We start from the raw sequence: 11,002 nt of genomic DNA on the forward strand, positions 1-11,002 counted from the left end.
AATAGATAGGGTGATAAATAGATAAATAGGAAAATTTCATTAAGTTGTGCATAGCTGTGAATAGAAAGAGTCATATAGGAAGAGCCCATAACGTAGTGAGTTTTTAGTTTTTTTTCTAGATATGGCTTTCGTTTGATGGAAAAATGTATTCTTTTGTATGTATATTTCTCTCTCTTTTATCTCTCACACTGTCCGTCCATATTGTATTGTTTCCCACTCTGGCGGTGAAATCCTCGTCCTCCACACCACGGCAGAAGTTCCTCAATATCCTCCTTCAGGCAATTTCCCTCACTTCCTTTCTGGACGTGGTTTCCTCCTCCGCCTTGTTGGTCGCAGCTGTGTTGCCCTTTGTCACTGCTCGCACTCTTCTGTCTTGTTGCAATACTGTCTAAACAACTCGGCCTCTATTGCTGTCATTTCCTCTCTCTACAGCAAACAATTATTAAGCTTCGTTTTTGCTTTACCGCTCCCTGTTACTCGGCATGGTCTTTTGCACACCTTCAGTTGTGTTGCTTGTGGCTTCCTCCTGAATCAAGGCCTCATAACAGTACAAATATCGCTGCTCCTTTTTTATTACTATGGGAGTGTTCAGCTGGGGTTATCTTGCTTGCCCACTCAGCACGCGTTAAGAGTATCAGGATTGTTGCATTTTTTTTTTTTATTATTAATAACACATGACTTGCATCTCAATCTGACTGAGTTCTTGAAAGTGTTCTCGTGAATCAATACCTACATGCAGTTGAATGAGGTGTCCTCCCACAGTTCAAAGCCCTTACTTATTGATTGAAGTCTTTTCCTGTTGAGTAAAGGTGCTGTTTTGTGTTGTGTTGCGTTGTTTTCAATCTATTCATTATGTTCTTGCTTTTTCTCTATTTTTATTTTAAATGTGAAGTCATACATTCGATAGAAGAAGAAATTCAAACTCAGCAATATGTGAAGAAAGGTGTGAATGCTGCACTTATGTGATGTGATGTGATGTCTTATTGTCAAAAGTTAATGGATATGCGAGGAGACGTTTTCATAGCGCTGCCACTGATTTGAAGACTACGTTCCTTGTGTGTGTGTGTGTGTGTGTGTGTGAGAGAGATTCACCTCGGTCGTCTGCTGGTCATCCAGCCAGTCTTCCCCATTACGGAGCGAGCTCAGAGCTCATAGACCAATCTTCGGGTAGGACTGAGACCACAACACACTCCACACACCGTGAAAGCGAGGCCACAACCCCTCGAGTTACATCCCGTACCTATTTGCTGCTAGGTGAACAGGGGCCACACATTAAGAGACTTGCCCATTTGCCTTGCCGCTTGCCGGGATTCGAACCCGGCCCTCTCGATTGTAAGTCGAGCGTGCTAACCACTACACTACGCGGTGTGTGTGTGTGTGTGTGTGTGTGGTGTACTGATGCATCATGGAAGACCTGCAAGCACTGTGACACTGGAGCTTCGCGATCAAAGGAGTGTCAGTACCTTCATTCTGGCCCAAATTTGGCAAGCCTTCCCTCCACACTAACAACTGAGCCTTTGTGTCAGGATCATAGTAACATAACTTCTCTCGTCGTCTGTGATATGATACTGTTAAGTAAGTGTCAGATATGCGTCGCTGTAATAGTCTTCCAACGCACGTATTAGTTAGCTCTCCTAAATCTCCCATCACATCCCCAATGCCAAAATCCTTCTTGGAAATAGGTTGACATTATCCATCACATGGCCAGTCTTGTGTCTGTGTCCTGTATCTATCTGTCTGTCTGTTGTTTTGTTTCGCGTATCTGGTGGTGGAAAGTATTGTTTGCACGCCTCTCTCTCTCTCTCTCTCTCTCTCTCTCTCTCTCTCTCTCTCTCTCTCTCTCTCTCTCTCTCTCTCATCAGGCACACTTGTTTGGACTTTCACCAATCCATAGACAACTTGCAACATTCACGTACTGCCTCTGTGCTGCACTCGAATTAATGGATCAAATTATTTAACGAACGAATTTTACTGAAATCACAGCCTGAGAGGTGAGGGCATGCCCAGTGCCAGGGAGAAAGACCCCGGCCAGCTCCGAAAGAAAAATCTGCGATTTTTTTTTTTTTTTTTTTTTGGGTGGGGGAAGGGGATGAACAATAATGACCGAAAAAAAGTGAGTGTAATAAAAGATAACGACATAAGATTGCGCATGTAGTATTTCACTTGTCTTTATTTACATTGTGAGAGGCTTGTTGTGCAGGGAGGCGTGCCAAGGGCGGTGTGGCTTGGCCGCGGCACACAGACACAGACTGACGGACAGATAGACAAGCACATAGGCAGAGGGACAGCGGCCGTGACCCCCAGCAGGCCACAGGTGAGGCTGCGGTGTGGTGGTGTGGTGGAGCAACACTTACTGGCTGGTGTGGTGGTGAGGGGCGACCACCACTGTCAGGTTGGCGTGCAGCCTGGCCAGGTGTGGCTGCGTGTGACACTGAATGAATGGTTGTGTTTTCACAGGGTGGGATTGGTTAGGTTAGGTTTAGATTTCCTAAGTTCATGAATTTGTCATCTTGTGAAATGACAGTTCCAAAGAAGCGTCATGTTTTGTTGAGAAGTAAAGCAGTCACTGTCTGGAGGTTGATAGGTTGAGGATATTTCAGCACTGCCCTAATATCACTGTTCCTCCAGCCGGCCTCGTTTCCTGGCTCCCCCTTCGCAACTCTTTCACTCAGCTGGCATGTCGTGGCAAGGAAATATGATAACTAAAACTAAACTAACCTAACCCTATACTAACCTAGCTTGCCCAACCTAACCATGCTATTGGTCCGAAGGGTTCTGAGCTGTGTGTGTTGCCTCAACTAGGTTAAGTGTAAGTTAGGGTTAGGTTATGTTAAAGTTAGGATTAGGTTAGTTTTGGTTATCACATTTTCATTCCTGCATCATATCAGCTGAGTGAAAGAGCTGCAAAGGGGAAGCTGGGAAACAGTGTGTGCTGGAGGGAACACTATATTAGGACAGTGCTGTTATTTCCGTAATTCCTGTGGTGCTCTTGCACTCCCACACTCACTGCTTTTCATCCAGCAGCACCAGCAGCTTGTGTGTCAGGCACACTGTAGCCCACATAAAGCAAGACGCACCAGGGTCGTTATGACTAACTTTAGCTTACCAGTGTTGGGACTGCTTGCTTCTGACTTTTGGATAAAAATTATGCCTTTTAAAATCTTAATGTGTGCACTGAAAGAATCAACTTGATGTGTGTAGCGAGCATGGCAGGTTGGCATTTTGTTACTGATCTGTCAAAAGTGAAGTTTCAATGCTCAACAAGATAAAGTTGATATGTCTCAAAGAGTATTTTTGGCTGATGGATGGATGGATGTCAAGAGAATCTTTTACTTCAGTTCCTATTATCTGATAATTGTTCTTCATCATCATTGATTTATCAGTATCGCCGATACTTTTGGTTCCAAACTAGCAATGATCAATAATTTCAGTGTTTGGAGTATGAGCACATTGAAGTTTTAAATTTCAAAATTTTTTTTTTTTTTCCCTAAGACAGTAAGTACTTTTCATTAGTGAAGAGACAGGATAGACAATGAATTTCAATTTTTTCTAAGATTTTTAGTTTTCTAAGATAAAGGTAGATATAGAGATTTTGATTCCTTTTTAATTTAAAAAGAACAATATTGTTACCTATCTTTAGTATTAAAATGTTTTATTTATCAGTTATCAGGGAATAGATTTATTGCTAGTTATTGATTACTGCAGATGAAATTATTGTTTTTTCATTTATTAATTACCATGACAAATTTTTCATCATCACGCCCAGCTATGGTGGACAGGTATGGTTAGTGCTGTACGCATATTTTATTATAAATCATACCTTATATTACATCTGAACACATCATTCCCCAGAAGCAGCATGACTACAGGTGGTGCTAGCTCTAGTGGTGCAGATACTTCTCCCAAAAAGAAGGGGTGGCCAAAAGGGAGGAAGCGTCGCCTTTTACCCAAGGATTCCAACGCTCCCAAGGGACCACTGTCAGGTGAGTCAGGCTTGCACGATGCAGGTAAATTGTTAACTTTTTGCATTGCAATATTTGACATTGCTAATGACCAAAATGATTTTTTCTGTTAGAGTGGTAATGCAAAAAAAAAAAAAAGTCAATCAAGAAAACTGCTTTAGAGATGAAAATAAAAGATAAGTGCAGGTTTTTTTTCAAAGTTTGTAATTTTCAGGTACTGTATGAGATAACATAAGTATTGTGCTGATGACATTTATCAATTCAGCCAATAGAAAGTAAAGACATTGGTTTAATTTGGTTTTGCTGAGGACAGAGATGTTAATTGTGATAAGCTATTGTCAATCAGATTGCATCAGTTGAAAACTTCACTTCCAATTGCAGGGTACATGCTGTTCATGGGAGACCAGCGAGAGGTATTGCGGCAGACTCAGCCTGGCCTGGCCTTTCATGAAATTACCAAATTGGTTGCTCAGAGGTGGGCTGCCCTTGACCAGATAGCCAAGACCAAGTACCTGGAGGCAGCAGAAGCTGACAAAGAGAGGTAAGGAGTACTTCTCTAGGAAAGATTATCTCCTTTGTTCAGAGCCAAGGAACATTGTCTATAGTATAGTCATGTTGCTGCAATTGCAGGGATTCATTGTTGTGTTAGACTTGATTTGCGTTTGTTTGATTATAGCAACAGGAAAATTACTATGCTTTTTTATCTTTTCTTGTGTACTTTACATAATAAGTTTCTGTCTCAGTAATACCAAAAGCTCCATCTTTTTTACCCCAACGTTGGGGATATTTCCTTCTCCGTTAGTCTGTCTTCGTTGTGCTGTGATGCATTGAAATTCTTGTAGCCAACTGTACCTCTTAAAATGGTTCGTCTTGAACAAGAATTATAATGAATGATATACAAATACATGACCTGGAAGAATATTTGAGTGACATGGGAACTTTGGTTAAGGCAGCAAAGGTGCAGTCAGTTTTGATAGTCATTACAAATACTATTACTTAGGCACTAGATGTTTTCAGTGTGGTTGTTCTCTGCCCTCTTCTTGTGTTTTAATTTTACCTCAACTATTCTGGCCAGATACCAGAAAGAGATGGAGGAATATCAGAAAACAGATGCTTACAAAAACTTTCTACAGAAGCAAAGAAAGGCAGAAACTCCTTCTCCACCAAAGAAAACCAGGAAGGAGAATGGTGAGGAGAGAAAAGAAGAGGAAGAGGAGGAGGAGGAGGTCAGTACTACTAATGTTTGGAATCATTTGTTTGGCTATTTTAAAAATTTATTACAAGGAAAATATATTTTTTTCTCCCTCCAAAATATAGTCCATAAGGTTTTTTTTTTTTTGGGGGGAGGGGTTACCATTTTAGGGCAGGAAATCCCATAGTGATCAGTTGAAAGAGTAATATCTATAGTCTTCAAAAAATGTATGATAGCATTCTTTACTTCTTCATCTTCCTTGTATTATCAACTGTTTTTCATGTGTGACAGTATTTTTTTCTAACGTATTTAAGAGGTGATTTTTCTCTCCTGAGAGATAATCCATTAAATACTATTGAGGACATATTATATACCAAAATAAAAAGGCCAAGAAATGAGTTTCAAAACAAGCTGTCACAAAATTTAATATCCTGTATACAGTGGTAGTTATGAGCATATTTACGTTTACATTAATGAACATTTTTCAATGCAACTAAAAAATTTTCCTTATAGAAATTGTATTATGTTTGGTATTGGTGATTCAACTTAGTATTCATATTGTATGTTTCAGGAGGTTTCTTTTGATAACAATCTGAGGTTTATGCTGACCTTTTTACATTCATAAGAAATGAAATGTTGCCTAATAAATTCATTATTTCTGTAGCCACCACACTTGCAGCTGGAATAGAAAACTTCATGCATTCCAGAGGTTTTATAGAATGAATCCAACAAGAAGCACGTCAAACAGAGACTGGAGTCAGAAGTTGGAGACATTATTCACATCTATAAAGATGAAGCTGGAAAGATGTTTGCCACTCCAGACAGCATCACAAAGCAAGGCATGGTCCTTTTAAAACAAAAATTGAAAACTAAGATCAAAATCTAGTAACATAAAGTGCATCTTTCACCAGGCATCATCTTTGTTTGGACCAGGGGTGTGGAGTCGGATTTTCAAAAGTCCGACTCCGACTCCAGTAAATTTAAATGTTGCGACTCCAACTCCGTTTTTTTTTTTTATTTTATTTATTTATTTATTTTTTTATACAGTACAATGATATAGTCTATTTTTTTTTTTTACATGAGGGATGGTGGCCAAGGGAAAAGATTAAACAAAAAGCCCGCTAGTTGCCACACCCAAAAAAGACGAAAGTTAAGAGAATCAATACTTACATATTTTCGAGTCAATCCATAATAAAAGTGTACTTGATGATTATATAATTATCATAAATTAATAAAAATTATCTTTATATGTAATGCTTGATTGGACACATCCTCCACAAAGTTAATTTCTCCCAATTTGTAGGAATCTCCATGAAGTGGAATCTTTACTCGAAAATTTATCACATAAAGGAGTTGGAGTCGCTCATATTTTTTTCGACTCCGACTCCAATTCCGACTGACTCCGGCCAAAAGTAGCCGACTCCGACTCCGACTCCACATCCCTGGTTTGGACATCAGTACAGGAAAGTTTGCATTGTAATGCTGTCTGGAATGCTGTAGGATTCATTATAAAACCTCTGGAATGCATGAAGTTCTCCATTCTAGCTAGGTTGCCATGAGAGTGACTCTTTCTACTGCCCTCAGGAACCCTTAAACCCTCATTCAGCATTGGAGATCCCAATCTTCACTGAGGAATTCCTTACTCATAACAAAGGTAAGACAGGATTAGGATAATTAGGGAATTATCACCTCTGGCAAGGGAGAGAAAGAGTAAGAGTAGTGAGGTGACCGAGTAAATCCCCTTCTCTCTCTCTCCATATGGCTGGAATATCAGTGTTCACATGCTCATATCTCTAGTTACTGCTTTTCCATAGGATTGTCAGGCTTCAAATATTTATCTTCATAGTTGTTAGTTGTGCTTGACTTATGAAGAATACAGAACTAACCCGAGTGAGAGTGATGAGTGTGTGGGTTCTGTGGCTGTGGTGTGGAGCGTGCAGCACTAGATGATGTTTGAGCATCTTGGTAGACAGACCTACCAACTTTGTTCCCTGTAAATGTCTCTTCCCTCACCATTTGAATTTAATAGACCAGATTGAAAGAGACCCTTATTAAAATTATTTCATGAAGCTCTTGTTCTATACTTGTGTAAATCCCCTTCTCTCTCTCTTCCATATGGCTGGAATATCAGTGTTCACATGCTCATATCTCTAGTTACTGCTTTTCCATAGGATTGTCAGGCTTCAAATATTTATCTTCATAGTTGTTAGTTGTGCTTGACTTATGAAGAATACAGAACTAACCCGAGTGAGAGAGATGAGTGTGTGGGTTCTGTGGCTGTGGTGTGGAGCGTGCAGCACTAGATGATGTTTGAGCATCTTGGTAGACAGACCTACCAACTTTGTTCCTTGTAAATGTCTCTTCTCTCACCATTTGAATTTAAAAGACCAGATTGAAAGAGACCCTTATTAAAATTATTTCATGAAGCTCTTGTTCTATACTTGTGTAAATATTTATACACACATTGAGTCATGAATATTACTTTAGTCTTCAACATCATTGCTGTCCACAGTACGGGAAGGAGAGCTGCGGCAATTGCGAAAATCCAACACAGACTATGAAGAGCAAAATGCCATTCTGCAGAAGCACATAGAGAGCATGAAGTAAGAAAACTTACCTTATATTCAAGCTCTGTAATATAAATTCTTTGAAGCAAGGATTTGCTCAAATATATTTTTCTGTTAACAGAGAATGTTTAGATCTTTGCCACATTTAAGGTAATACTTTTTCTTAATTTAAATGTTTTTCCAATAATTAGAAGTGTAAAATTTTTCTTTCTCTAAGTGCATTTATTCAAACACACACCAAACAGGAGCACTGTGGAGCGTCTAGAGTCAGAGACGAGTCAACAGCGCAGCAACAATGCAGCACTGCAGCAGCACATAGAGACCCTGCGACGGACCTTGGCCAGAGCCTTCATTAATCTCCCTTTACCAGGTAAGATGGTCTTTCTTTGTGACAGAAAGTGGTGGGATGCTTGATTTGAGTTAGTATACTTGAATTCTTGGTGTGATGACCTCATTTATTGTGGTAGTACATCAAAATAGAATAATTTTGTATTTGAAGGAATGCCTTTTTCTGAAAAGTGCATGCAGTCTACTTGTATATATGTTCGTTTATACACACTAGCTTATCCTTATCATCCATGTAATTTGCAAAACCTTGGTTATATACAGGTTGTCCTGCAAGTTAAGGTATATACTTTGGAATTTGATAGTTCAAGTAATTTTAAGTTGAAGATACTCTACATATATGCTGTGTTTGCTTTATTTAGGTTTGGGACAGACAAGTCACAGTAATACCATTCACATTAACTTGTTAAGCTTGTTACAAAGGCAAGTCTTCATCATCACCTGACTGATCAAAATTTATATTTCAGCTAAAATCAACCCTACCATAAAATGTCACATTCCATGACTAATTGTTGCCTAGTGCAAATTTACTATATGTGAAACATGCATTGTGGGAATTTTTCATTTATATCAATGATTACATGTGATTTCAATAAAACTAGTGACTCGGAATATTTTTGGAAATGTGTGCATAATCATTTTAATTTTTTCATGTATGTGGTAATCTGTATCTTTGTAACAAGTCAGAATTATTAACATACTGTGAAGTCGCATGCGAAGCATACATATACAAGCTTCACATCCAAACCAACACCTGCCCGAGTGCAGATCACACTGGTCATTGTGGTTACTGTTATTGAACTTGCTGGCTGCTTGTCTATACCCGTCTTATGCAGTTTTGCTATCAGACTTTCTACTCTCCCTTATTGCTGTTGTATACATCTATTGATATCATGGTTAACCAATAGTCTGTTTCTCATTCTTTCACTGATAAACATGGATTCACTTCTTGTTTCTGTATTTCCTACCATGAAGTGGAACTATTAATTGGAAAGAAAACATCAAAATATTGTAAACTACATTGGTCAATTGTTTGTCTTCTGTTTATTTCTTGGAGCTGCATTGTGAATGATTTTTCCACTTGGTAAGGTAGTGACAAATCTCTTACAGGCAGTGAGGCAGCGCCCACAGAGGAGACGATAGACAGCTATATGGTCCAGCTGCATTCCCTCATCGTGAACAACCCACAGCAACATCAAGGTCTCATTCAGACTGTGAGGGGGATAGTGAGTCAACTGGCACTTACCTGAAAAGAGATGACTTCAGCAAGCTGCTGAGGAGACAGAACAGTCTTCACCAATTACCATAACAACTGTTCCATGATAAACAGTAATCACTGCCTTGTGAAATAGTTATAGGTCATTGTTATGATGCAACTAACAGCACAACTCTACACAACAAGGTGTAATTTGAACTGTATTTCATCCAAGTTTTTAAGTAATATGACAATACAAAGCATCATTTTGGTACAATTCTTAAGTTATTTGCACAAGTCATCCAGATGGTGTACATAACATTCATGAAAATGTCAGCCTTTCATGTATTTACTCCATATTTTTTACACACACGGATAGTGACGGGTGGGTACAAGTCCATCATCATCAACATATGACCTATTGAACATAAGACTGACACTGGGACCATGGTCATTAGCCAACTGATTTCTAGAGAAAATGAAATTAGTAAACACTCCTCTTGTCATCACTATATCTTGATTCACTGGTTTTTCAGCATATACTCCTTGTTAGCCTCACTATCAGCTCAATAAAGTGACTTTCATTGTAATGCAGTCACTCCACAAGTTAGGTTTCAGGTCATTATGTTTAAGAAATCATTAATTTGTAATTTATTTGTATGTATAATACCATCTTGAGTTTTACACTTACTTGCTTTCTTGAAGCTCAATATCTGAGTAACTGTAAAATGCATAGATATGCTAGTCCAAGGAGGTTGAATGGGAGATGGCATGATGTTACTATAGCTTAGCTGTTGAGGTCTTGGTCTGCTGCTGCCCCTACCCTGTTAAGGGGCTATCACACTGGCCTATGATACACGGAACGCAGGCCATGGTTCTTGGTACGAAACCAGGAACAGTATCACACACAAGCTGCCCGCATTCTTGCTATGCTAGGCAAATGGCCCACCAATCAAGACAAAGCCTTATCAAAATAAACCAGAAAAAAACCATGCCGCTTATATCTCAACTTGTGCTTTATCCTGGAACTGCATTTGCACTTCTTGTTGAAGAAAAGTAAGTTAAAGAAACCCAAGAAGAACCGAGACGTGCGCGACGGCAACTTTATTGTCAGAGGTGGTTGCCATGAGCCTAAACTATTGACATATTTATATTTTACCTTTCTAATTTGATGAAATATTAAATATTCCAATATGAAAAATTTAGTCACGTTCTTTTTAGTTCAAATTAAAGGTTTTATTACATATATTATGTTAACTTTTCTACTGGGATAGCATACAGAGAACCGGGATGGATATGAAGCCATCCCAACTTGGTTCCGCTAATCCTGGGCAAGTTCCAGCTATCTGGAGCAGATGTTCCTGGTTCCACGTATCATAGGCCAGTGTGATAGGGCCTTACCACCCAAAACACTTCCAGCTGCCTAATGAAAATATATGAACGGTTGAGTGTTTTCCAATTTTTCTGTTGTATGTCTGTTTTGATACCACCTAACATGTATGTGACCTTAGAAGACTTAATAGTTAAGTTGTGACATACTGTGTCATTAAGTTTCAGACAGCAGATCATACAAACAAATAAAATTAATTCAGTGTTTTTCAGCTTTGGTGGACTTGGGCAAGTGGTGGGAAGTCATCTTTGGGGTGAACATATGGCTGGACCAGGTCATGGAGACATGTAAATATACAGGTGCATATAGATAAATGAATAAAACTGTACAACAGGTGAAAGTAAGCCTGAA

The 11,002-nt window shown here is 39.1% G+C and overlaps 1 protein-coding gene across 1 annotated transcript; it reads left to right on the forward strand.

Annotated features, from left to right (window-relative positions):
- Positions 1-2,008: 2,008 nt before the first annotated feature.
- LOC123511181 (high mobility group protein 20A-like) lies at positions 2,009-11,002 on the forward strand. The gene is made up of 8 exons (XM_045266841.1): positions 2,009-2,314; positions 3,853-3,983; positions 4,344-4,503; positions 5,038-5,188; positions 6,739-6,808; positions 7,667-7,757; positions 7,967-8,091; positions 9,177-11,002. The coding sequence occupies exons 2-8, from the start codon at positions 3,860-3,862 to the stop codon at positions 9,314-9,316; spliced, it is 861 nt and encodes a 286-aa protein (XP_045122776.1). The 5' UTR covers positions 2,009-2,314; positions 3,853-3,859; the 3' UTR covers positions 9,317-11,002.

Source organism: Portunus trituberculatus, chromosome 31, assembly GCF_017591435.1.
Source record: "Portunus trituberculatus isolate SZX2019 chromosome 31, ASM1759143v1, whole genome shotgun sequence".
Taxonomy (NCBI): domain Eukaryota; kingdom Metazoa; phylum Arthropoda; class Malacostraca; order Decapoda; family Portunidae; genus Portunus; species Portunus trituberculatus.